Genomic DNA, 27,951 nt, shown 5'->3' on the forward strand with positions numbered 1-27,951 from the left:
GCTTTTAGTCCTTTGTAGATGCTGCTGCAGATAACATTTTATTGGGAGACACAACTAAAAAAAAAAAATCACAGTAATTGTCACAATAGCAGGAAATATTAACAGATTTTAACACTTGCTAATAAACTGATTAAGATCCTTGGTGAAATCATGAATACACTTTTGAACAATTTAGATATTTCTTTGGTACAGATAGTATGAAATAATTCGCTTGGAAGGATACAAAGTATGCAATGATGAGAAGATAAAGGTGATTTAGTCAGAACCTCTTAACTTGACACTAACTGCCCACATAGGATTAAAACAATACAAAACTTTTCAGCCTGATGACTTCAAGTCCTTTGTTTTGCTCCTACAGATATTTTTTCCCTGTAACAGTCGGTAGCCGTCAACACAGAAATGTAAATAATGACTTTGTTAGGAAAAGTGCATTTATGTTTCATCTCCTACAAAAATCTTGAGAATCGGAAGGTGAAATGTGTAGACTAACATGCAATGGGCACATATGAACTGTAGGTCTGCTTTGTCACAGACATGCGTAGGATAAAGTATTTAGTATATACGTATGTATGTGAACAGAAATGCATATATTGCCTATATTCCTTGGGCAACACTCCAAAAATGTGAGGAGAATAGATTGTCTATTTACAGTTCCCAACATTCCCTGTATTGAATGGACTAATATTGCATGTCATCAAGTAGTCACAGTGTTTTCCTAAAAAACATTGTTTGCTTTTACTCATTAGCCGTTAATGGGAGCTTTATACATCAATCTTGAGACCTAGAGCTGTAATGTAGACTGCAAAATGCTTTGCAAAGAGAACACCACACTGGTTTTAAACTTGTGTAGCCAATATATCTTTTCGTTGTAGCTTAAGTGCATTAGTTTATCAACTACTGTTTTGTGTAAAATTTTAAGGAAAGTTCTTCATTTGGGGAGGAAGAAGGGAAGAATCTATCCTAATTTTTCTGAAGTCAGCTTTGGGATTGGAAACACAATATAATACTTGCAATAGTTTACATAGTCAGTGTGACATCAAAGTGGTAAACATATATTTTGTTCCAAATTTTGTTTAAAGTATTTATGCTAATTTAGCTTTTTTTTTTTAATTAAAAGAAGAAAGAGAGCACAAATTATCGGTGTAAGCAGGACAGCAAAAGGAGGGGTGCTGTTCTGTAAGCAGGCCTTGGTGAACAGCTGGCAGTAATCTCCATCTACACTGGTGCAACCGCTTGCAGAGTGATCTGCCTGCATCTTAGGTTTGCAGGAAGCACTACTGGTGTGGTGGGTTACTGCTGCACCACTCATAGGAGCACATAGAGAACTGTGAGTACAGCTGTTCCGCCCCAAAGGAAATTCCCTTTTTGAAGGATGAAATTTAGTCCCCATCTTCAAGGGCAGTACCAACCCATGAGCTCCTTTTCTCTCCCATCCTCTTCCTTTCACAGTCCAGGAAACCCTAATGTGGTCACTCAAGGATGACACACACATTTTCTGCATATCCACAGTAAAACAGGTCAAAATGGGAATCAAAAAAGATAATCACCATGGAAATTTCCATGGAATTTCTAATAATTTCCCAAAGCATAATCATAATTTCAGGCACAATTACAATGCAATGCTAATCCAAAACTTAATATTCTAGGATCTTCTCTTTTAAAATTTTAACAAAATTCCCCTTTCCCTCAGAATGAATATATTCTTTACTTGTGCTGTAAACCATGCCTTGACTTTAGAGGCTTTGTTTTAGATAAAGAATTAAAAACGATTCCACTCTCCAAAAGATAAAAGAACCCTGCAAATCTATATATCCAGTTTTGACATATAAATACTTGAGATCATGAAGACCAAAATTAAAATTTTGTATATTTTTTTTCTCCCACAAGACTTAAATTTTTACCTTTGGAAAGAAGCTCTGTAGTAGAGATGATGACAGTTATCTCAACAACTGCTATAATCATAAATCTAGCTACACATGCCAGATGTTATTTTTTAAAGTTTGTGTAAGAATTTTACTTAAAATTGTATGTGTGTAACTCAGGCCTCTCTCAGATAATTTGCCTCTCTGAACGACCATATTTGTTTTTCATTTTAGCAATACTTCCATGCTGGAGGGAGTGGGCTGAAAAAGAATTTCCTGGAAAAGAGCCCGGACCTACAGTCCCTGAGATATGCTCTTAGCCTTTACACACAAACTACTGACGCCTTGATAAAGAAGTTTATAGACACTCAGTCATCTCAAAGTAAGTGATCTGTAAGAGAGATATAAGTACATCAAATTACATTTTAAATGCTTTAAATGATTGGTTGCCAATCACATTCTCCAAAAACTGGTATTTTAGAGTTTATTGTCACAAATTTGCCCATGTGATGTTACTCCATATCAGCTGCTGTTGTCAATCAATGGAGCTTATCTGAGGGCAGTGTATTTATCAGCTTGTCACTTTACATAAAGAATATGTCCCACAGCTCTGTGTGAACATTGAATATCAGGGTTATTTATAGGAGCACTCCACACACAAACAGGGTTGTAGAGGCCATACCAGAGTGCATATTATAATTGCAGAAACAAAGTAAATTCGCAGAGTACATCAGCAGCTTTAGATACATTCAGAGCTGGAGGATATTAATTACTAATCACAAATAACTGCAAAAAGCATGACATATCCCTTAAGGTTTCCTTTTGTGATTAAGAACAATAAATTGTGAGCAACGTGTGCTTAATGTAGCACACTGATTCCATGTTACAGAACGCACACTTCTTCTAGCAGGTCATCTGTGGGTTCAAAAGGAATAGAAGGTTTCTGTAGGCTAAAATACAGCATTGTCCCTGTCTAGATTTTTTTTTTCCTTTGTGCGTTTCAGAATTCAGATTCAAAATCATCCTGCTGAAAATGTCACATCATTTTTTATGCCCACTTATCAAAACGTTGATACTTTCCCAAAAGCAAACCAAGGCAGAGAACATCCAAGAATATGATAGATATTAGGTGTACTTTGAATCTGGACATCAGCAACACTGAAGCCACTTCTTCCTGCTCTAGAATTTTGGTGTAGTGTACCAAAAAAACAGAAACATGAAGTCCTTTTCATTTAAAATAGATATACCATTCATTAACGGTGTATTTCAAAAGAGGACTTTCCGTGGTTTCAATAAGAGGGCAAGAGTTCATGGTTATACTTTTAGGCAAAGTTTCCTTCTATTTTCAAAAAGAAGCTATTTCTTACCATTTTTCTTATCAATCTAGGACAGTGTTTTCATACGTCTACAGTACATACAAGAACTGCTTTTATACAGATAATGCGTATTATATTCCAAGCTGAATGGTTTCTTCATTCTAGAAACTGCAAATTTTTGCATAATAGTAATCTTTACTAGATTTCTTTTTAATGTAATGGGCATTTGTAAAAATGGCCTGTCCACCACTTAATATCTTTGGGAAGGAATACAATTTGCTGATCTATAAAAAACTACCCTGCTCCCGCTCATGAGAATCAGAAAAGTTTTAATCAGACAGTTAAGCTGCAAATCAATTGCTTTTACCTGTGAAATATAGTATGTTACTCGCAGTATAAAAAGCATGAAACATTAGTTTTGCAGCTTGCTCAAAGATTAATTCCAAGGAATTATTTCCCAGGAAGCTTCCATATTAGACTGAGGATCTCTGTTAATAATTCATACATTACAAGTGAGAAAATTGCTGTAAAACTCTAATATATAAGGAATAGATTCTTCTCCCCCCCCCCCCCCAAAAATAGGATTAACAGTATGGATTTAGGCAGAAAATTATTAATTACTAGTATATTTTGCTTTTCCTTTATGCATACTTTCATTGTAACTTCAGGAGAAAAAATTATCCGGGTTGTAGCCATAAGCAGAGATCTTTTATAAATCCTGAACCACAAACTTGAATTTTCTGATTTTTCATCATGATTTCAGCCTGAGGTCTGTGTTCATTTCTGTGCATACATTAGCATGCCTATATTTGCACACCAGTATTATTAGAAGTGTAGCCACTGGGAATAAAAGTTAAGGAAGAGTGACTCACAGCTTTTCATCATCCTTTAATGTCTCATTTACAAGAACTAAAAAACTCATCTATTACAACCTCCAGCCTCACGACTGTAGCTGTATCATTAGCATTTAGTTAAAATGACCCTGTTTGCAAATCAGAAACTTTCTCTGAAATATAATTAGATTTATATCTGCCCTCGTATTTGTGCAGGTAACCAATCCATAATCAATAGATGGTTAGATGTAATTAAACTCAAAGCAATGGAAAAAAGAATAATTTAGATTTAAAGAAAATAGCATATTGAATAACAACTATCTAGATGAAAGTGGATGCTCAGTTTTCTTGTAATGACAACTAGAATCAGACAATAATCAGGCCTACTTTTAAACACAGGTGAAGATATTTTTTCATTTGCCATGATTAAACTGCAGTGTTTCTAAGAAACTGAAGGGCAAAAATTTGTTTGATTGGTGCAAGGAGGGGGAGTTACTTTCCCCACCTAGAAAGCATAATAGCTATGTAAAAGTGTATGTTACGGTCCTTGATACTTCCTGTATTCATGTACATGCAGGGTCAAGTTCAGTATGAATAACCAAATTATCCAAGAATATGCTTTTGCACCATTTCTCAACAAGGATGAGTGCTTGAACCAGAGCTTCGATTCCCAGCCTGTGTGCCTACACATTCCTAAAGAGCTTCCTGGAAACAAAGCAATTTGCATAGACAGCATTAATAAAAACATTCCTAACTTTTAAAATGCTGACTTACTCCCAGGGATTCATAGTTTTTCATGTGGTGGTTTCAATACAATAAATACTTGAAAGCTAAACTCTTATTGCCATTTTCATATACACCAGGAAACTGTATTGTTATGGACATATGCTTTAAAAGCAAATTATCACACAGTCAGGACTAATGATGTTAACTGCAATAATCTTACTCTGATAAGTTTTCCTTTTCAAAGCACTGCTACAGACTCTCAAGACTGTTTTCAAAACAGACAAGTGTTTGAATAAGTAAATGACACTACAGAGCATAAACTGGCAGTAACTTTTTGAGTAACTGACAACATTGCTTTTTCTTTTATTCTTTTTTCTCCATATAATGATTTGCCATTTAAAAGGAACGTGAAAGATGTAAATTTAATCCTCACTCAGTGTTGTGAAAACAAATCTGTAACCACACTCTGAAAATGAAAGATAAAAGAAAAATGTTGTCTGTACTAACTCTATTAGCAAATACGGATTAGCATGCTTAGGACATAGCTTAAGTTCTGTCATATGCTGTCATATTAAACACATGTCTTTCTGCCTGACACAGGAGGAGAGAGAGGTTTCTCTTCTCCTATTACATCCCTACTGCTATCCCAGATCTGCCACACAGTTTCAGCTTGTTTGGAAATTAAATACTGCTGAGACTGATTGTTACAGATCTTAACAGTGGTATCAATATGATAGTAAGGGGGAAGATCATCTATGTTTGTCCCTTAGTATAAAAAAAGGAATTTTATTTCCAGTAAAATAAGCAAAACCTGCCAGCACTTGATCTATTTTAATCCCAGCCCACAAGTGTAAAAGTTGTAGAGCAGCATTCTCTTTTGCAAATAAATTTTCAGTATTGTTTGGGAGGAAAACTTTTACAATTTTACATACAAAGAAATTATAAACTGCTAAAGAAATTTAGTTCCACTTATCTGAAGTTCACATTTAATATTAACCGGGTGATTAGTCCAGGTGATTCTGCATTGCCTGTTGTAAGCACATTCTTCTGGATCAGGGTTTTCTTCTTGTTCAACCATACACTAGAACCATTTCATGGAGCAGGTCACTTTTAGAGTCTCCAAAATGAACATTGATGTAGACCTAAAGGATTTTGAAAAACCTAAAGGCAGTTTAGTGAACAGAACTACATTTAAAAGCCTGAGTGACTAGTATCTTACACACTGTATGTGGCCATTGATAACTCGGGCAAAGAGCATATGAAACACAGCCAAGTGATAATCTCATAGCATCACTACACCATTACCAAGCCAGTCCCCTGAGGTTCAGACCTCTGATTGATTCTGTTTCCTTTGGACTTTTGTCAGCTGTAAATTGTCAATTTTAGATTGGGCACTACTAATAATACACATTATCTCATACTGTAAAAGTGATTTTTTTTTCTCCTCTAAATTCAGCTGCAGGATAACATTTTTGCATAAATTCAGACTATAATATGGATTGTTTTCAACATCTTTTGTGACCAAACAATTTTTTGTGCACGCTACACTTGCGCCAAGCATGAATCAGTTGTAAAACAGTTGCACACTGCCAAGCCTGACCTATAAAACCTTGCTCAGTTGCAGGGACGTGGGGGTTCAGTGCTGTATGGCTAAAACACACCATGGCTGGCTAACAGCTGGGTGGCAGCCAGTGAGCCAACACAGAATAACAGCAAGGAAAGCTCAAAGGTTTCTGCAAAAGTCCATGTATTTGTACACTGATGTATTTATATAAGTTGTCAACATACAACAACTCTAGACAAAAAGGTAAAATTTCAGTTCAGGCAGGACAAGCTGATTTTAACTAAACTTGAGCTAAATTCAACCACATTTTCACAATCAAGACAAAACTAAAAAAGCCAAAGAACAAACTCTCACTGTATTTCTCTATTTCAGAAGAGAAGGAACAAGACTCAGAACACTGAAGTAAAACTACATCCATTTCTATTGGCCTACTGTACAAACTTTCCTACTCTATGGTATATTTGACTTACTGTTACTTAAAGCTCAGACCAGTCCCGCTGATGCTTCTCAAAATTTGTTCCTAAAAAAAGAGAGAATTTTCAGCCTGCCACTCACCTTTTTACTGAACTAAGTTATACCTTCAGCTTTTAGACTATGGATATATCATATATATTTCATATCATATATGGATATGAAATTAAAAGGAGATTTATGGCTGTGGTTTAGTTTAGCAACTGTCTTAAATCTTCAGTAATTGCATAAACTCTGTGAGTGTTTATACTTGGCTAGCATCAACTCTAATAACATTTGGACAAATATGATTTTAGTTTTAGCAAACTACATAAAAAGACAGCACCTCAAACATTACAGTGTCCTGAATTTGCTCTTATTTATTGCCACTGTAGCATCTAAAATGGTTACTTATTGGAAATAGTCAAAGAAATATTTTTTCCTACAAATTTACAGCAGCTTAGTTTTATAAACCTTATTAGAGAATGCTACTGTTATTGTAAGGTATACAACATAGCAACCCATAGTGGCAGGACTACAATATATATTTTAGCTTGACTTTAAAGAGTTTGTATTACTTAAGCAGAAAAATCAATACTCATCTAGCAACATGGAGCTCATACTAGAATCCCTACTTGTGCATTTAAATGGCTGCAGAAAACGCTATTCTTTCACATCAGCTGATTTGTATCAGATTTCTTCATTCTTATGCTGGGCAATTGAAAGCTAAAAGGGGAAGCAGCATCCGAAAACAAGAAAAGATAATAAGCAGAATAAAAATATCTACCTAATGAGAATGAGTAACTGTAACAGTAACTCCATACTTGTCTCGTGAAGCCACCAACATAGGGAAGGAAATTACATGATCAAAAGTGAAGAGAAATTCTTTTCAACTGCCAAACCAAAATTCAATTTTGTGTTCCTTTGCAACCTGTAATAGTACAAGACAAAGCAGAACCTCACTATCTTCTGTCATCTTAAATATATAAAATCAGATTTAAATACTAAACTGATAGTTAACTTAGAAAACAGCAACATACTATAGTTTAGGCAAGCAGAGAGATGACATCAGACTACAGAAAATAAAAATCATTTAACAGCTCTTATAACAGAAAAAAGATTTTTCTTCTGCTCTTTCGTGTGTCAAAACTGTTGTATTAACTAACTGTCATATTTTGAAAGCTATGCCTGTAATCTATCATGAACTTTAAGTACTACAGAGTATTTCCAGTTCTCTCATAACATACACTTTAGACAGAATTTAACTCAAGAAATAATCCGTACTTCATCCACTGTAGTTTCAAATTGAGGTCACAATCATGTGTTACACTACCTTATTTCATGAAAGAAAAAAAACAGACCTGCATTATAAACTGCAGAAATCAGCATACAATTGCAAGGAATGTATAGTAATGAACAACAGAAAGCATAAGAACAATGAAGAAACTTGCAGAATTACAACTAGTAGAAGTATTCTAGCATATGCTAATATCAAAATAAATGCATTCAGAATAGTGGCAGAAAATAAATATTTTAAAAGTTCACATATTAAAAAAACCAGACTGCTGGTGAAGCATAAGGTTTTTACAGAATGTTCACTTAAGAGGCTGTCACAATAGAAAATTTCTTTGGTTACTCCTTAAATGAAACAGTAAAGCACCTAAATTAGAAATATGTTGCATATTACAGTTTATCTTAAGTCTTTGAGAAAATTAACACAAGCTACTGCTATCCATCAGTTCTATGACATTAGTTTTAAAAAATAACTTCTTAAGGGTATCAGTGGAGCATTCGCTACATATGTAAACCTGTTAACTTGAGAGGCTATACTTGCCTGCGTGTTGCCTGGTTAAAACGCTGGACAGTGTGTGTGTGTATATGTGTATATATATACATGCACACACACATATGGAGGGATGGATGGATAATGCTAACTGGATACTCATCTCCCATATCAAAGCTGGCTCATCCCTGGTTTCTTACCATACGGACATTACAAGTCGCTACAGGTAACAGAGGGTCACAACGGGGCTGGGCAATTACCAGCCCTCATCACGTGAAGCATGGTTTACACTAGGCAGAGATGAAGGGGAAGACCTTAACTGGGGAGATTTCACCCTGACACTCAAACCAGTACTTTCTACTCACACAATAATATTCTGCTTTTATATTATGCTCTCTGAATTCCTCATATCACTCTGTCTGACATTACAGAAATTCAAATAGGAGAGAATGTATTTTGATGATGTGTCTTTGTACAATTAAGAGGCTTACAGATGCTGCAGAATCTTCTGTCAACCTTAATACCTTCACATCAAGTGATCCTTAAGACAAATGATTCCTGTTTTCTAATCAAATACAAACCTTCTAAATCTTTTCATGGCAGCCTGGTGAAAGAAAGGTTGCTGAAAGTCAGTATTAAATGAAAATTTTAAAACATGCACTCAAGATTTTCCTCTAAATTGCAGAGCCTCAGCATCCTGTGAAAACTAACTTGATTAGTCACCCTGATCTTTTGTCTTCTAATAAATTGGCAGATGAACCCCAGACAAATATATGTATTTTATTGGCATTGTTAATCAGATGATGACAAATGTTTCTCTGAATTAAAATGCTGACTTCATAGCTTGTGTAATTCCTGGAGGATTGGGTACTGTGAAAGCTTGAATATTGGTTCAACCTTTTCATTCTTATGTCCTATATAGAAAATAAGGTCAAAGTATAGGTCCAGTATTTAAATAAATGGTCAGATGTATGCTGAAGCAGCTAGCTGGCAAATGGGATAGGATAGGGTTACCACACAGCAACATTGCCTGTTCAGTGGTTTTACTGCCTGGCTCACAGTGCTTAGTGAGCTTTTCTAAGTCTCAGGTACTAAAATCATATCATGCATGATGATTAGTTTGCAGGTAGTTGTTTTTCTTCTAAACTAGACTCCTAATCCTCAGAGAGGTAAAGAAGGTCTTGAAATCCTGAATCCTAGAAGCCAGAGTAAAAAAAAGAGAAAAATATGTAAACCTCCATAGATTTAGGAACTTTTAATACAGCTATAAAGATTGTTTTAGAGCCTAGCTTATTATCTTTGACTACTTTGGGGCAAAAATACTGCTAAAGTCACCACTTGCAACAACTTTATGAGTGCCTGTATGAGAGGAGGAGAAAGTCAAGAAGCTACAAAAGTCCAGAAAGAAAACAGTCTTTAAAAGAGCATCTAGCCCCAGAACTATAAAAATATAACAACCCCAGCCATTAGAAGGAGGCAGTGTAGACATACAGAGAGAGACTTGATCAAATAACTATAAAGTAAAGGGAAAAGCTGAAAAGTTCAAGTAGGGCAGAAAGGAACAATGTGAATAATCTGAAGTTGATTATAGATCCATGCCAACTGGAAGAAGAGAAATACCAAACACTGACATGGTAATATGAATCTGAGTAATGAGCAAATTATGAAATTCCAAGATGAACAAAAGAAAAAAAAAACAAACAAATTTTTGTCAAATCTCATCTTACCTTTTTATTGTTATCATTATTATTATATAAGCACTGATTGCTTCAATACAAAACACATTAGTATTTAAAGTCAGATGGGTGTTTGGTGAATCTCAGATTTCTTTTCTGTTTACTTTCTCAACCTAGGGGTCATTTCAGCCCTTCAATAAATGTAAGGAACCATGAATGTATGGAAAACTGGAATATAATTGTGTGAAGAAAATATAGTAAATTCAAGTAAAGGACTTCTGAAAATATATTTTTATACATTCAATAAATTCTGACATTCAGTGCATTCCTTTCAAAGCAAATAATAGATTATTACATTGTAATGACTGCAGATAGTATAAAAGCCTTTCAAATACAAATAGGAGCTCTGTTTTCAAACACCTGAGAACAGACACTGATCTCTTTTGGACACTGTGTAGACTGCTTAACGGATTCCAGCTTCCAGAAATGGAATCAATTCTCTCCTCAGAGATACCTAACTTCTTGCATTAGGATGGGGATATAGTACATTTCTGAGTTCTCTGGAACCTGAGCTGAAAAAGACCATGAATCTAGATCCACATCAGGTTTTGGACACCCAGCTGCTGGTTTTGGTGACAAAGTCCAACCCTTATTTTTCTACTGAATTTTGCCTGAATTTCCAAAAAGCTCCAGTTTTGACTATGCCTCCTTGTCCCATATCTCTACTCTCTCTCTTATGCATACACTCTGACAACTTAACCATATACTTAAGGCTCAACAGATCTATAAACTGGACAGAAGGTATAGGAAAAAAACAATCCAGCTTGCTAACTGCCAAGATGTCTTTTTTTGAATAAACAGGAAATTTTTGAATAAAACACAAGTTTCCAAGCAAGTCCTATGAACTTTGTGAACGCAATGCAAGTTTGGGGCAAGGCTTGTAGAGACAATGGAAGGTGTAAGAACATCTGCATATTGTCCTCATAAATATTTTGCAGAAAAGTGAGTCTTACTTTTACAATATGACTGTATAGTTAGAATTGTCCCTGCAAACACCACTAAACAAGAAAAGACACTGCACAGACCACAAACACTTTAACAATTAATGCTTTTGGAGTTCAACAGTAAAAAAAAAATAAAATAAAATAAAAAAGAAAAAGACAAGAAAAAAGAATTCAATCTGTTTTTATTGAAAGTTCTAATTGTTACTGGATAAAACAAAAAGAATATGTCTCTAGCTAAAGAACAATAAAAACATTCCATTATTCTTCTCTTTTGCTACTAGATTACTTCGCAGCAGAAAAAGAATCCTTGTTTGCAAGCGTGCCCCCTTAATCTCTCTCTGACACACAATTTGCTACTTTCATTTTTTATGTTGTGAGAAACAGACCCTCAAATAAAGCCTCCTCCAGATTTAAGGATTTTTACATGAAACTACTAGTAGGAAGAATGATGAATACTAAAAGATCTTAAAGCATTTCCAAAAGAAAGAATTGCTATCATAAGATAGAACATAAGATAGTTGATGTTCCATATAAAGAAACAATATGTTAACCCAGGATTATACAACCATTTTCAAACTCTGTACTACAGGCACAGAGCTGATTAAAGAGAAGGCTCGTATGGCTGAGTGCAGGGACAATTTTTTTTTCTCTTAGGGTTCAGTACTATGTATTTTTGTCTGACTTTTTTACACCATCAAATTATTGGGTTTTCACTGCTCGGTTTTCAAGGCTGCTGTGTTTCACTTTCTTATAGCTACCAAATTTTGCCATGCTGGACTGTAAATAGAACATATTGCAAGATTGATAACATTTGAATACAATACCAGATAAAAACTAACTTTGTTAACAGATAAGTAAGTCAGGCAATACCTTTTCAGACACAGCAATTCTGTATGAGAATTTGCATTGTTATGTAAACTTTCCTATGTTTATATTAGAATATATAAATCGTGCAAACTTTGGCCATAGCTACAGTGCTGGGTTTAGTAATTATGTATGCAAACTCTACTATCTTAAATACTCATAGCAGCATAACTCTGGTAGTTGGAGTGTCAGAGCTGAGACCTATGAACAGTCCAATGATTAGCTCAGCTTCTCAGATGTGTTCTGCCACTCTTATTGAGGTCCCTGCTGCATACCAATGCTCCTAGTAGCCCCCAAAACAAATTACTCTTAATATTTTCCTTTTTTTTTTTCCAAGAAATTATGAAAGCATCCTAGTTTCCATGCCCCAATTTCCAGAGCAGCTGGAAAGTACACTCCATCAGAGGTACTGCTCCTGCTATTTCAAGGATGCTAGCTCATTTTCTGTGAATCCCATTTATTTCTGCTGGGCTCTTTTTTTCATGCAAACCTAGAAGTTAGTTTCCAAAGTCCTCCTGACAGGAAAACTTTTTTCAAACTTTTTGCTGCTAAAGGATCAAGCAGGACAAAGAACCCCTTTCACAGAAATGTACTTCTGTCCACAATCACGGACTATTTCAGTAGGAGTCGCTGGCATTTAACAGGAATATTATTCTAGAGAATATAGAGAGTTTCTGGTTTAGTTTTACAGAATATACATGACTCATTTTTCCACTTGTATTTTCTGCTGTTTTCCCTACCCGAGTCCACAAGTTCACACTTCTCCAAAGGTACATACTAAGGAATAGAAGACAGAAGAATTAGTTTCTGTGTGCATATGTAAGCCAATATGACTATCATGACTGAGAAACATTTGACTAGGTCCTTGGTCCAAAATGGTTCTCTTCTGTCAAGATCATTAGGGCTATAACAACTATCACGTTGATGACATTCCAGATGCTAAATGGACACTTTGTCCATTGAGGAGCAAGCACCTTGGGCCAGAGGAAATATTTTCACTCCCTACAGTTTGTTTGCTGCAATAGAATGACTGCAGTTTAGATGCAGGTGATCACTTTAAAACCCACCTATGAGAGGCTGCTATATTTTGATTCATATAAATAACCTAACAAAATCTAAAGCAGAGTTCAGAGTGGAAACAGTAATAGTTAAGCAACCATAAGGTTTCAGGCAGAATTATTTGTAAATCTGTTAAGCTTCTAATGAGATATATTTACAGTACTAAAGGAAGAAATGTGCAATCATCCTCTGCAGTGCAGGGCTAGATATTTGTTGTCAGTTAAATTGACTTGTTAAATGTGGTAGGATAAACGGACCTTTCTACAGTGCAATCAAAATCCCTAATTCCTGCTGTGACTTTACAAGAACTGATAGCAAGAAAACAAAACAGCAGAAATAGACAGATCAGAGTCTTTAAAATGAAGTGCCATAGTTCTTGAATGTCAACAAAAGCTGCTATAAGCAAATACTGAATGTCCTACAATTGTATCTCTAGTTTGTTCAGCAGATCAGAAAGAAAGAAAGCGGGGGGGGGGGGGGGGGATGCAAGATGGATGGGGTGGTAACTGAAAGAAACCATGCTTATGTTCTAGACTCCAGTAGAAATTGTTTCTGCTGGCTGAGACATTCTGCTGCAGAAGTTTCCTTAGCAATAGTGAAATGTAGGATCATTTTAAGGTCAGCTGTTTTCAGTATAAAGCTGTATGATCTTTTACACAGATTTCTTTATAACCGTATCAAACAGTACCATATACACATGACTAATCCCACTATATATGAGCAGTACTACTTAGGGCACTATTGTGAATTATGGACTACTAGGAAAAGGAAAGATAAAGATCAGTTAGGAGACCATTGCAGGGATATATTTGCATAGTTAATAAAAAAGTTGGAGAAACAGAACAAGACTTACCTTGTAGATTCATAGATTTTGTCGCAGTAAAATCTAATATGTCATTATTACAGATTAACACAGCACACTCCATTATTACCATCACCCACAGGTTGCTGCATAAGCTATCTAATGAAAATGCTAATTGTTTTCTTTTAAAACATTCCTGATTTCTCCTAAAGAGGTTTTGGGTTTTTTTAAGCTAAAAGCTAAAACAAGCAATCGACACTGGCTGATATTTTCAGTGATATTCAGGATCAGCCTGACTCACCTTCCACTGCAGTCAGTGGTAAACTATTATAAATTTGATTGGGAGAGAGTTTGAGAGCTACTTATACTTTCTCTCAGTACATTCAGTTTATCCTATCCATTCAGTGTCCCTATGATTTAGATGTTGCAAATTCCTGGTTCTCTTCTCCTGTCCAGTTTGGCAATGAAAGCTTTTTAATCAGAACAAAAGATTAAAGACTTACTTATAGTATGTTAACTCAAACTCCATAGTCAACGATGGCTATATGTGGAATCAAAAGCATTATTCATAAAAAGGTCTACCACCACAAAAAGAACCTGTTAAGGTTGAATTCCATGCAGTACATAAGAATTTGAAAAGGTAGAATTTCACAATATGAAAGAACAAGACAGATTAATGCTCTAGAAGCTCCAGTCTCTACTCTCTTTGATTTACTTTACAGCATCAGAAAGCCAATGAGAATAACCTATATATAAATATATATAGTATTGGAGTACTAGTCCAGATAAGCTGCCTTCTGAATTTTAGGTGTTTCAAAAAAAAAAAAAAAAAAAAAAAAGTGGTGTCTTCATTTAATTCAAGTTAAGTAATGCACACAAATATAAGGGAAGGTGTTTTCCCACAAGTCAGCACACTGGGTTAAATGTAACTCCATTAAAACCACCACATTTTGTATAATGCAAATAAGGCCTTTTTTAAAATCTTGTTTTTCTGGACAGAATAATTTTATATAGCACTTCACATTCCAAACAATTATTTTTTTTAAATTCATAAATAAATTTTATTTCAAGCAGCAGAAACTCAGTGTCAATATTATGCTACTCACTGATACATGGTCTAATATGTTTGCAAAAGAAAAGGAAATCAGCTTTAACTGTATGACCTTGACCAAATGAGAATTTCCTTTCTCTTCCTAAATAAAAGCTAATTTTACTGTACAGTCAGATAATACATTGTTTTACTCTTCTAAATAAAGCTATTCTACTGATTTTATTTAGCTTTTGTAGTCCATTTCATTCCTATCTTTTTATAGATGTTCTTAAAAAAAATTTTGTATTATTTACTGTGAACAAGATGTAAAATGACTCAGCAACTTAGAGATCCTGTATAGTGCAGCTTTAACTAATTATCCAAATACAACAAGTTTAACGGCTGTCACTGAAACTAGACTTTTGTCATTAAAAATCTGATGTCTAACAAATTGCCTGTTTACATGTAAGCAGTGGTCCAAACCCTCTGGATGATACTGAAATACATCCAGCAGCAAAATTTGTACAGGTATCCTAAAATTCAGAAGTAGCAGCTATAACCAAATTAAGATACCGAGGTTGTGGGTTTTTTACTAAAACACTGTTGACTATGATTCAAAAGTGGATTCATGACAATTGCAAGCCAAACTCGCCCGAAAGATGGAAAATGCAGAACAGTGCTCAAGGATTCTGAGCAAGTTAATTGAGCACTGAATTTCCACATTTTGATGAATCAGGAAAAAAACTTGTTCTCTGAAGCAGTAATGCTTGGGGTAAGAGTATTTAATTGACCTTCCAATGTTCAACCAGTGTAGAGAACATAATTACAGATCATGCCAACACAACAAATAAACATCACTGTAGAACACATTTCTAAGAAGCTACTGATGGTGAAATCCAGAAAAAACTACACATGATAAAGGGGAAAAAAATATATTCTGGGTATAAACTAATTCAGGGTGGGGAAAAAAAAAATCCCCAGTATGATTACACAAGACACCCCTCTTCTCTGTACCCCTTTCTTAATTCCTGCATGAGCTGCTGGAAAACTTCTAACGGAACGTTTGCTTCTTCTCACATATATATGGTTGGGGAACCGATGGGTAAGGCCTTTATAAATAGAAAGAAGATAAATTCTTTCCTCTGCTAACCCACAGAAACAGTAGCCAGTTATAAAGGGGTAGTAATTTGCTTCAGTATATGGTTCACAGAGGTTAGACTGGGGAGCAAGTGCACAGTTCACAGAGTTCAACGTTCACAGTCATCTAATTAAAGAACAAGTAAACACACCCAATTTTGTTTATATTGTACTGTTATTATCTGATACATTAAAGGACCTTTCAATACACACTGAGAGCCCTTTTAAGGAATCATTATGTGCAAACCAACTTAGAACCTGCACTGGTGCTCAGAAGTAAATACTTCCAAAATTCAGTTCCTGGCTCTTCTGCCATCCCTGCAACCTTCCCTTTTTTCTTTAAGCCCCTGTGTCTATGCTAGTGCAGAACCTTAGTAATTTGCTTAGACATAACCTCCAGCAAAGGATTAATCAATAACAATACAGAAATAACTTTCCAAATGTGTACTTGCAATAAGATTTTTGGGGTTCACATGCAAACAAAGTTTGACAAAACCACCAACTTTTGCATTTCAAGATGCAAATGCACCTAATAATAACCAGAATGGAAGGTTCCAGATGGAGGGCTTTTTTTATTTTACTGAGGCACTTTACATAGACATTTGCAATTGCTAGGTACTTTTGTGGCAAAATCACTTATAAATCTGTAACTGATTCCCACTTAAATGTGAAATATATGTCAGAAATTTCTAAGTGTTTCTGACAGAAAATACAGCTCACCTTTTTTCACTGTCTATTTCTCTTGATGTATTGAGAAGCCAAGTGTGCTAACCTACTAATTATTATTTCAGGTCAAACCACTAATAATTCAGTGGGTGAGATATCTATACAGGTGGATGTCTCCACACATCCTGGAACTGGTGAGCATAAAGTCACTGTAAAAGGTAAGTTTCAAATAGCTAATTTTAAAAAGAAAACAACAACAAAGTCCGAAACCCCCAAGCACTACATCCTAAGTAAAACATACCAATAATGAAATAACAAATGTTAAGTATTACAATACTTGTAAAGTTATGAGTATGCTTCAGGTGATTAGGATTGTATTTTTACCTTGCTCAACATCAGCAGAAGTTAAGATTATGCAGGTAAGTACTATCTATGCTTCTCTGTGTAGACAGTTAAAAAGTATTATTATACAAAGTTATAGGGTTATAAATTCAAATGTGCCAAGTTAGACTTCTGATTTGCTTGCATATAATTTATTTTTCCAAAAGCTGTAGCAAAGCTAGGTGATGAATGCCTGCACCAAGACTTTAAAAGTTCCATTTTTAACAAAATGCCTTTGTTCTGCACAACCTGAATTCCAGAGGAAACCCAGTATAATTTAGATTAGTATAAGCTGAATTTTTAATTACAGTGAAGGTAGCAGACAAAGGAGCTGCTAAGGTAAAGCATTTGTAAAATATATGTTTATATTTGCTACTGTTGTAACTGAAAGTAGTCAATCTTACTTGGCAGAGAACAGGCAAATCTCCTCCTGGGCTTCCAGGTATTGGTATCCTATAGGAAATCTCTCAGGTCAACTTTCATTGGCTATACAAAGTCATGCTGGATAATTAATTGGAACTCTTCCAATGGAATTTTATTTAACTTCATTTCTTTTATTTCTTTATAGTTGTAGCAATTAATAATCTACACTGGCAAACAACAGCTATGTTCCGGCCATTTGTGGAAGTTTGCATATTAGGTCCTAACCTAAGTGACAAGAAAAGGAAACATGGAACCAAGACAAAGAGCAACACCTGGTCACCAAAATACAATGAAACTTTCCAGTTGTAAGTCTTTTGTTGTCTGTTAATTGTATATTTTATGCAAATTTTGTTAGAATTTCTTGTGGTTAAACCAGTAATAACATAAAAAAAACCATCCTAAGGCCACTATACACATCAGAGTCCATAGATATAGACTCCACTTCAAAATTATTTAGTAATTTATATCTTTCTTTTGTATGAAGACAAATGACAACCACTAAGCTTTCAGTCTTACAAAAGCTGGTTAAAATGTACATTTCCCTACACAGGAATAATTATTTATATATCTAGGAATCTATTTGCCTAAGTGGCAATCTGGACTGAAGCCTTTATTATTAATCCTAGATATCTCAGCCTTTATGACTGTTGAGATATCTAAATATGTAAAGGGTGGTGTATGGTTAATGGTATAATTTATCTCTATTATTTAATCCTTTAAGCAATAAGAAATTGTCACCTAACCTGGAGTTTTAAATTTAGTACTTCTTATAGCACCTCTCACCTATTTACTCTTCCTCCCCTTTCATAACTGAGACCCTGACTAAGACAGAGTTCACTTTCTCAGTGTCTGACAGCAAAGCTCCTTCTGAGGCTTGCTGCCAGTGATTTTCTTTATTTTTTGCAGTTGATTTAAAGATGTGGTTATGATAGTTGTGGAACTAGTTGAATATTTTAGGTACTTTCTAGGGAAACGTAACCGTGTTTATTTCAGGTATTGAGGCAATGATGAATTCTCTGTTTCTGTTCAGGTCAGTGCGAACAGAGACTACATCACCGGTAGCATCTGACAGGTTAACTGTGTAGAAGGTTTAAAACTAAATGATATTCTGTTGCAACAAAATGGAACTACAAAAATTAAACTACCACGATCACTTTAATTTTTACAAGATTTCTAAAGTACATTCATTCCTTAGGGGAATTAAACAGAATTCCTTGTTCTAAATTCGTATTTTCAATCCATGCAGCGTTTTGAGTAATGAAGATAAGCCAGGAGCCTACGAACTTCACCTCTCAGTGAAAGATTACTGCTTTGCTAGGGAAGATCGCATTATAGGAATGACAGTTATTCAGCTGCAAAACATAGCAGAGAAAGGTAGCTGTGCATCTTGGTACCCCTTGTTGAGAAACATCTCTGTAGATGAAACTGGGTTAACAATTCTTAGAATACTTTCTCAGAGGACCAATGACGAAGTTGCTAAAGAATTTGTAAGACTTAAATCAGAAACAAGATCTGCTGAAGAAATAGCCTAAAATACCCAAGTAATGCAAGATTGTCACCGCCGAGAACATAGATACAATGCTGTTGTCTGAATAGTGCATGCATGTGCAAATCTGTGGGAATGTTTAACTATGTTTTCAGTGTTTGCCAGTACTTATGTACTATATTTGCAAGGTATGTCAAGATGCTGTATACCTTTTATACATATTTTGGTCTTTGGTAAAGTAATTGTTCCAATGAAGTGCCAAAACTAAGATTAAGAGTAAATGTTTCATCGTATCTTTTTAAATGTTGATTTCACCTCATTACAATTCCTTTATTTTTTTAACATTTATTAATAAATAATTAGCTTTTTTAATTTATTAATAAGTAAGTTGTCTCTGTTAAACTACTGTATTGCTTATTCTAAATTAAGTTACCTCCTTTACTATTATTTTTAAAAAGATATACCTAGTTTTCTTCAAACTATCATTTTATGCAAGCCTCATTTTAGGTATCTTGCTGATAACTTTTTCTATCATTACTACAGATGCAGTTACTTATAGAAAGTGTTTGTAATTTTATAATTACCAATATAAAGTAATGATTTTTGCATAAAAACTGAAAAAGGATGGAAATATTTTATGCTAATCTTTTTCCAACCTTTCATAACTATCACTGTGAAGAAATGCTGTTAAAGCAAGTTCTCAAGAAGCTGTGCTTATCAGAGTTTGCTACAGATGTTTGATATCTTGAGATAACTTTGTTCTTCAAAACTGCCAAGGTTATATCATATTTGTATTAAAAGAGTAAGTCAGTATCTGTAGAAAAAGACTGCCATACAGTACAGCATATGTGCTTTTAAAAAATCATTTTTTAAATGATATGGTACTGTACAAGGCTTAGTAGTTTGGAATATGTAATGCCGGTTTGTGGTTTGTTTCTAGAAATTGTTTATGAAAAGAAAAGATGCTGTTAGCATTTTCACTCAGAGTTATTAACGTTGCTTTACATACTTAGCTGTAACATCAGTTAAGTGCTTTATTTCTTTATTTTTTTTAGAAAAGTTCAACAGTTTGTACTTATGCAACATTACTATGTATTGCACTAAAGCAAATTCTGTGTCCTGTAAATATATTTAGTGAGACATTGTAAAATAAAGTATGAAGAAGCTGCTTTCTAGTTTTGTCATTTGATATTATTTATGTACCTATAGCTTTTATGTGCATGTGAAGCCCATGCAGTGGGCTTACAATATAGCTTTGTAATATATCAAAGTACAATTTCCAGTGTTTAGCATCTGGCTCTTTTATAAGTGTAAGATTTGATATGTCAGTGTTCTAACAAATGATAATAAATGAGGTAGGCATATATATATATAAAATATAATGTTCTGTAATAATACATATAATACACATAATATTCTATAATAATACACATATTTGTTATTGGGTTTGGTTACAAGTGCTTCTAATAACACAGATTGGAGTTTTCAGCTTTGTTTAGGGAAAAAATAAAGGAGGACATGTAGCTAGTATGCTGCTGCCAGTCTTTTAAAAATGTAGTATGTGACTCCACATAGGTAAACCAGAGTCTTTCCAGGATATCCTTTTGAGAGATATTTAGATGAGATTTTAAGGATGTCTTTCAACACCCTTAATCCTCTTGCTTGAATACTAAAAAGTAGTTTTACCATAAGTATATTTAGACATTAGAGAAGATCTGCACAGCTTTTAGACAGTTAACAACACTACACTAAGATCATAGCCGGGGGGGGATGGAACCCAAGTTATTTTATTAGTGTATATCCCGCAGGTAGTTATGCATTGCAGAATACATTAAGGCAGAGGGAGATTTTGATGGGTACATTTTTTTAACTCATCACTTCAGAAAGCTATTTCTCCATGTGAAAAGTTATGCTGATGAGTTCACATTTCAAAAAGTAGTTCATTAATTTAGACATTAAGTGACTCCTTAAACAACTCTGAGAATGTAACTTTAATAATACCTTCTAAATATGGGTTGCATGTAATTGCAAATACTTGCAAAACTCTCCCAAGGATTTAGAGACCCAAAATCACTCTTGAAACTAATCCAAGCCTGTAATGCTTCAGATGTATTGTGTGTGTTGTGGTATACGTACTTAAAAGTAAAGTCCAGGTGTCGCTCCAGTAACTTCAACAAAATTAAAGAGGATTTTATCTGAGTCTGTATAACACTGCCTCCTGACAAATCTCCATTTGTATGTGCAAGTCATACTGTTTCCTGTATTTCTGCAAGGTATAGCCCAAAGTGTCTACAGTGGATGACACTGAAAACACAGAATCTATTAACAGTTAACAAGATTTAATGTAAGAAAACATCAGCAGACTCAGCCTCAAATAAAAAAGGGGGAATAATCAAGAGATGAGGTGGTTCCTGCAATATAGAACATTATTGTGGATAAAATGCAAAGAGAATTCCACAATAAATCATTTGGCTCTGTGATTAAAACAGAAAGACTGGGCTAGACAGCTTCTGGTTTTTTACCTGGAGCACTTTTATCATATTTTTCTGTAGCTGTTTATTCTACTGTAAAATGGCACACATTTTGGTGCATAATGTATTCATTCACCACCCACTTAACTATTTATCCCTGAGATTCACCTACAAAGGAATAAAAACTGAACTTGTCAAGGAAGTCAATTACTGCTCTTAGCAGTCTCCCTCAGTTGCACACACTAGAAGCAATCAGGCAATCTGGTAAAGCAAACCCTTATAATCTACAGCTTTAAACAGTAACATTCATGTTTCACCATTTTTAACAGAGAAATACTTACTTTCTACATCAAAATTTGTCGTGTGGAAGATGAGGGAAATATGTTAACTCTACATCACAGGGCTGTTTTAAACGTTTTTGTGAATCAAAATGCAGGTATATGCAATGGTGTAGTGCAAGCAGGTCGAACTCAAACATTTCATGTAGTAAATATGATTGATTGATATGGAAAAGGTTGCAGTGCTATTTTAAAAGCTGTTATATTCTCTTTTAGGGAAGTAAATATTCCATTAAAAAAATTAATTTCAATTTATGAGAAAATTTTCTTAATTCAACTGAGGTAACCTTAGTTAACAGAGCTGTTTCTGCAGTTTCACTTCTCAGTGGCAACTGACGTAATCAAAATTCTAGTTGGAATTCCAATTGTATTGGTTTGTTAAGACAGCAAATGTAAATACATACACTTAGGGAAATGAAGGAGAAAAAAAGACAGGGGAGAACAGCAAAATTAATTTGAGAATGAATTTTCCATTTTCCAAAGAACAGTTACTACATGGAAAGAATTTGATGTGGACCTGGAAAAGCAAATACATTTAGAGAAGCTTGTGATACGACAGCACTTCAAATTAACCAGTAAACTTGGAACTGACAATTTTATATAACAACTCTGTTCAATAAGGGTTAAGAGAGAGATTTTTGTCCTTTTTATTTTATTTTCTAGGATGCAAAGGTAGTAGCCAAATATAGGGAATTGAATTAAATTTTCCTTGATGTGCTTCATAGCTAATATCTGACAAAAAAAAAGTAATTAGTAATGTGTGAATTAAATACATAAATATAAGAAGCAGTTAGTACTAGCAGACATTCTGAAATCTAAAACAATTTATCTAAAATAATTTTATTTTGTCTAATGCCATATTTAAACAACACTTGCATTGAGAACACAGTACTTGAACTGGCCTTTAGCCTTTTCACATGGGACTCTGAACCCAGGAAACTCCTAAAATACCAATGGAAACATCCATAAGATGGAACTAGATCTGCATGGTTCTTCATACACTTTATCTCTTTTGGGGAGTTGTTAAATTTGCATCAAAATAATAAATACATAGATGTTGGGTCATCACCAAGAGACTCAACAAGTCCCAGCAGCAAACTATGAAAATGTTTTCAAATTATTTCCTCCCTATTGGCTGTTATCTATAATCTTTTCTGTGCAAGTAAATCTTTTCTATGCAAGTAAATCTAGACTTCAGTAAGGTTTCAGTCTCCTCTTATGTCACATATGTTCCATCACTGAAAATCCCTGAGACATATTTTACTGCATTGTTCATAATTGTAAAAAGTTGTTGTACCCTGGAAAGATCTAGAGATCCTTTATAAAGAATTCAAGAAATGCATGTGCATGTGCAAATGCCACCATTTGGCTTAGTTATCACTCTAGCTATATTCCCCATACATGTTTTAGCATATTCATAACTACTGTTTTCTTTATGCAGCTTCTTCACAGGCATTTTCATTTAAAAAGAGATGACTTACACAAGCTTACTTAATACAAGTATTCCACACTTAAAAAGAGAGTTAATTCCAAGAAGCTTTATAAGTTATTACATTTGTTTCCCCTATGAATTAAGGAATTTAACTCAATTTATTCACATTAGTTGTTAATAGGAATTGTTGGCCTCTATAAATCTCATGTTTAAAGGAGAAGGTGAATTGCTTTATTTTACTATCATTGTTATTTCCAGAAGGGGACACACGAGAGGACAGGAATCTGTTCTCAGTGAAGTCAATGGGAGCTTTGTCCAATGGCTGCTCTTCAGTCATTTCATTCATCTGAGCAATTTAGCTTGAGTTACTGTAACCACTCAGCATATGGTTCTCCAGGTCACAGGTTGAATTGAAACTCGTTAAAAGTTAAGATGGGCTTAATCAAAAATATGTGTCAGAAGGAAGTTAAACTCCTTTTCTGAGTGCTGGATGCGTTTTCATAAGCACATTACCTTGTCAAGACTGTTTGCATCACTAGTGCAGGTTTACACAAGAGAAGGGATTAAAGGTGCCAAATGTCTACCCTAGAATCACAGAATAACTTATGTTGGAAGGGACCTCTGGAGAGCATCTGGTCCACTTCACTCTCAAAGCTGGACCAACGAACACAGGCTGTTACCATGGAGAACTGCAAAACCAGATGTACCTTCAGGTTTCACACCTTAAGACAAATGCAATTAGGACAACACAATCTAACAAATAGCGCAATCATAGCTGTGACATTTGGCAAACAGTACATATAAACAGTAGCTTCCATGGCTATACACTAACTTGAAGTTGAGTGGGCCTCTAACAAAATTAGCATCATTGCCTTTTAATAATGATAATTACAAAATCTGTACAGGGTCTCTGTATAACGAGCTTTCATTATGAAAACAAGATATAACAAAATTAGAACATGGCTGAGTTTATGGGTTTAATCATTGCAGTTCATGCTAATCAGGAATGTAATTATTATTTTGGTTTTAAGCGCTCCATTAATTCACAGCTGTCCAAAAGCAGCTGTAAATGGTACTTCTAATTTCTAACACTGTTTTATGGTAAGAAATAGACCGCACAGAATTTTCTTGTAGAGACCTTTCATCCTTTCTGCATGTCCTTTGCCCTCTGTGATTAAATGCATGCTGATTTGCAAGGTGTAATCAACCAGAAAGTTATTGCATTAATGGATTTAAAAGAAAGACTTATATCTAAGTTCTTCTCTCTTATCCAAATTGAGAAAAAAAAAAAAAAATGTTACATATCAAATGTGTGCAACAGGAGAATAAAATCTGGATATTTGAAACTGCAGATTCTGGTAGATGATAATCTAGTATATTTAAACCAAGAAAAGTAGTATTTTCCCTAAGCAATAGAAATCTGACTTGAACTTTTCAAGTCAACATCAACAAGAGTCTCTGGACCACATATACACTGTACATACAGGACAACTCCATATGAAAAACTATCCTGCCTGTCCATTAGTGTGGGAAACATGCCAACTAGTGTCAAATAGGAAAGAGTATCTTTAACTCTGACAGGTTATCAACAGAATTAATTGAGAAGCTTAAGGAACAGAAATAACAAAACAATTTTCATTGTTTTTCTCTAATCTATTTTACTAGTATTCATTGATATTCTCATGCTAGTGACTGTAGAAATCAAATTTGTAGGCAAATGCTGAAAACAGAAGATTAATTTACCATTACCACATTAGTCTGAATTAAATACCCATTTCTTACAAATCCCTTGAAAAGTAAAGAGCAGAAGAAATATGCGGAAAACATTAAATTATTGTATTAAATTAAATTCAGCTAGCAGACTTAAAATTAACATAAATGGATTCAGTATTATTTGTAAAGTACAGCTGGGCAAGTGTTGGAAACTATTCCATTGTTTAACATGCTTATTTTGATGGTATTTTCATATCATTTCTGTTTGCCTTTTGGCATCACATTTACATGATTGACTTGTACTATCAAAAATTCATAGAAATTAATTTTCAAGAAACAAATTCTAAGTTTTTTTAGAATTTATAATCAAGAGATGGGAGACAAACATTAGACTGTGACTAATGAGCAGAACTGGGATATTACAAAAAGATATCACTATATTTGTTGAAACAAAGAAAAATTAAAGCACGTATCAGGAGAATATCTGCTTCTCTTGTGTGTGCTACTCTGAGTGAACACATACACACACTACAGAGTATAAATCAATTTGTAAATGATGAATCTACAAAATCTAATTTGAACACAAACCAAATCGAGAAGAAAATGAACAAAAGAATCTTTTCAAACAGATTCTATAGCTGAAAATCAGCTTACCTAAGCAAACTGTTCCTAAACGACTCATGGCCTATGACTATTTTGCTATGAGAATTCAGGTTCAGATTTCAAAGACTGCAGCAATTAAAGCTGCAAGCCTTCACTATGAATTTAGCTAATAAATTAATCACTGCAGAATATGAAATAACAAGTGGGCATACTGTAAACTTTGTAGTGAAAGCCATTACAATGTCATAGATTAATTTTCAACTAAATAAATACAAGATAATCAGAAAAGTTAATCCAACGAAGGAAGAGAAGTCTGCTCTTTAATACTTTTCTGTTACTTATTTCTATTACAGTACTGACAGTACAGTAGTAGACTACTGTACAGTCCCAGGACCCAATCTGCATTGACTTGGGGTCTCACAGAAGTTAACACCTATTTCTCTAGTTTTTCAGAACAGTATTAAGAGTTCCAGGCAAAGAGGACAACCCAGAGAGCACTATGGGTGGTAGGGCCTGCTTTCTGAGCAGTTCACAGCTCTGGCCTGTAAACTAGATGTATATTGTTGTTTGACTATATATGTAATGGATAAAACATACTTACACTGGTAAGCACAATTCACTTTACTGGAGTTGTAACAGAGCATACTCAGGCAAAAATCAGAGATCTCGATCTTCACTTGCCCTAGATATACAAGAGCTTGCTGACAATTACTGCTCTTGGTTCACTGCAGTTCCTCTGATAATTACTGAGGCAGCTCTAACTTCCATTCCTTTGAAGTGTAAGAGGCCCCACACATTTTGTTCAATAATGTTTACCCATTTAAGCAGGAAGGTTTTTGTTGCTGAGTGATGGCAGTTGACTGCAATGTGAATTAAGCCTCCAGGCCTGAGGTCATGACACTAAGAAAACAAATGTCAATTAGTGACTAGCAGAATCAAAAAATGAAGAGGATTGCCAAAATATGCACTGAACAGTAGAACACTAATGGAAAACTACAGTGTAGTGAATATGCTCCCCTCCTCTAGATAAGAGTCTCCTAGATTTCTTTGAGTAGAGAAGGCACTGTACATACACAATGCCTGCTAGCTTGATTTTAGTTTACAACACATGGCAGGGTTTTGTCCATAAAAACCACACAGAGTTTATATACATTACACAGCAGTTGTACATAAAAAGCACTACACACAAGTAAACTGGATACACAGAATAGCTGCGCTGTTATGTTTTAAAATTCTTAGTGACCAAAATTTTAACATTTGAAAGATCTATAAAAAAAGAAACAGAAATGCAAACCATAACCTTGCCTTGCTTTTACAATTGAAGTGACACAGCATGGGTGCTTTGAATGAATAGCTGTGATAATTGTTCCTGGGGTAGAAGAAAAGACCCTGGAAGACAAGGAGGTAGTTCCTAAGAAAGAGAGAAGAATCTCGACAGGGGTGGCAGGAACAGAAGACTGCACTACAGGTAAAGGGTAAAATGGCATGAGTATTCGGATATTTTACAGAGATAAGGAACGGAAACATAATCATCTTCGTAACACAATCAGCCAGTGAAGTATCTTTTTACATAGTCACCTTCACTGTATTTTTCCAATGGTATTGGGAGACACTCAGAGGAAAAGTGGAGAGGAAGAAAAGAGAGGGATGGACATGGAAGAGGGCTGGCTGATAGGCAGTCCTGCCTCAGATTGCATTCCTTAACTCATAGCAGAACCAGAAGACACTAGATGTGACTTTGATATAATGGACACAGAAAGGTAGATCTGTCTCTGCATTTCTGTCATGTTCTAGTCTAGTCCAAGAGTTACTTCTGTTGATTATGATTTCAGTGGAGGTACAAGACAGAATTAGATCCCCAAGAAGGTCTCTCTGCTTCTTTTGTACTAAGTGGAGTCTGAATACCTGAGTTCTGCATTTCATTACCCTCTGTTGCAAAAAGATAAACATATTCCCAGCCTGGAGGCCATCACAAACAAGCTCAAGCTAAGGAGTCTGCAGAGATTATTCCCCTGAATAATATCTATCCAAGACACAACAGTATTAACTAGGTGGACTATTCTCTTGAGGAGCTTGAGAAACAATAGCAATTTGCATCTAATGATGCATCAATGTATCAACATGCTAATTTGCACCTAGGTGACAATATTAAATCAATATGCCCTTAAAGTGCTATCCTGTTTTCCTATTTAGTTTATGAGAAACTCATGTGCCAGACTGAGCTTACTCAGCACAATGACCCCTATTCCCCCCTACTCTGCTTGACATTAGAGACAAAACATTGCAGGAACCACTGAAGTTGGCTGGAGTCAGTAGCAGCAGTGAACTTAAC

At 34.9% G+C, this 27,951-nt stretch overlaps 1 protein-coding gene across 4 annotated transcripts in view; it reads left to right on the forward strand.

Annotated features, from left to right (window-relative positions):
• The window catches only part of UNC13C (unc-13 homolog C), a 203,899-nt gene extending 183,668 nt beyond the window's left edge, over positions 1 to 20,231 (forward strand). For 3 of the 4 annotated variants that reach the window (XM_052807834.1, XM_052807836.1, XM_052807835.1), the window contains 4 exons: positions 2,097 to 2,244; positions 16,898 to 16,990; positions 17,722 to 17,881; positions 18,823 to 20,231. In XM_052807834.1, coding sequence (XP_052663794.1) covers positions 2,097 to 2,244; positions 16,898 to 16,990; positions 17,722 to 17,881; positions 18,823 to 19,108 — 687 coding nt within the window. In that variant the 3' untranslated portion in view covers positions 19,109 to 20,231. Of the gene's footprint in view, positions 1 to 2,096; positions 2,256 to 3,572; positions 3,736 to 16,897; positions 16,991 to 17,721; positions 17,882 to 18,822 lie in introns of those variants that run through there. The other variant, XM_052807837.1, reaches the window with a different exon arrangement.
• The last annotated feature ends 7,720 nt before the right edge of the window (positions 20,232 to 27,951 follow it).

The sequence above is a fragment of the Harpia harpyja genome, chromosome 14 (assembly GCF_026419915.1).
Source record: "Harpia harpyja isolate bHarHar1 chromosome 14, bHarHar1 primary haplotype, whole genome shotgun sequence".
NCBI classification, from domain to species: domain Eukaryota; kingdom Metazoa; phylum Chordata; class Aves; order Accipitriformes; family Accipitridae; genus Harpia; species Harpia harpyja.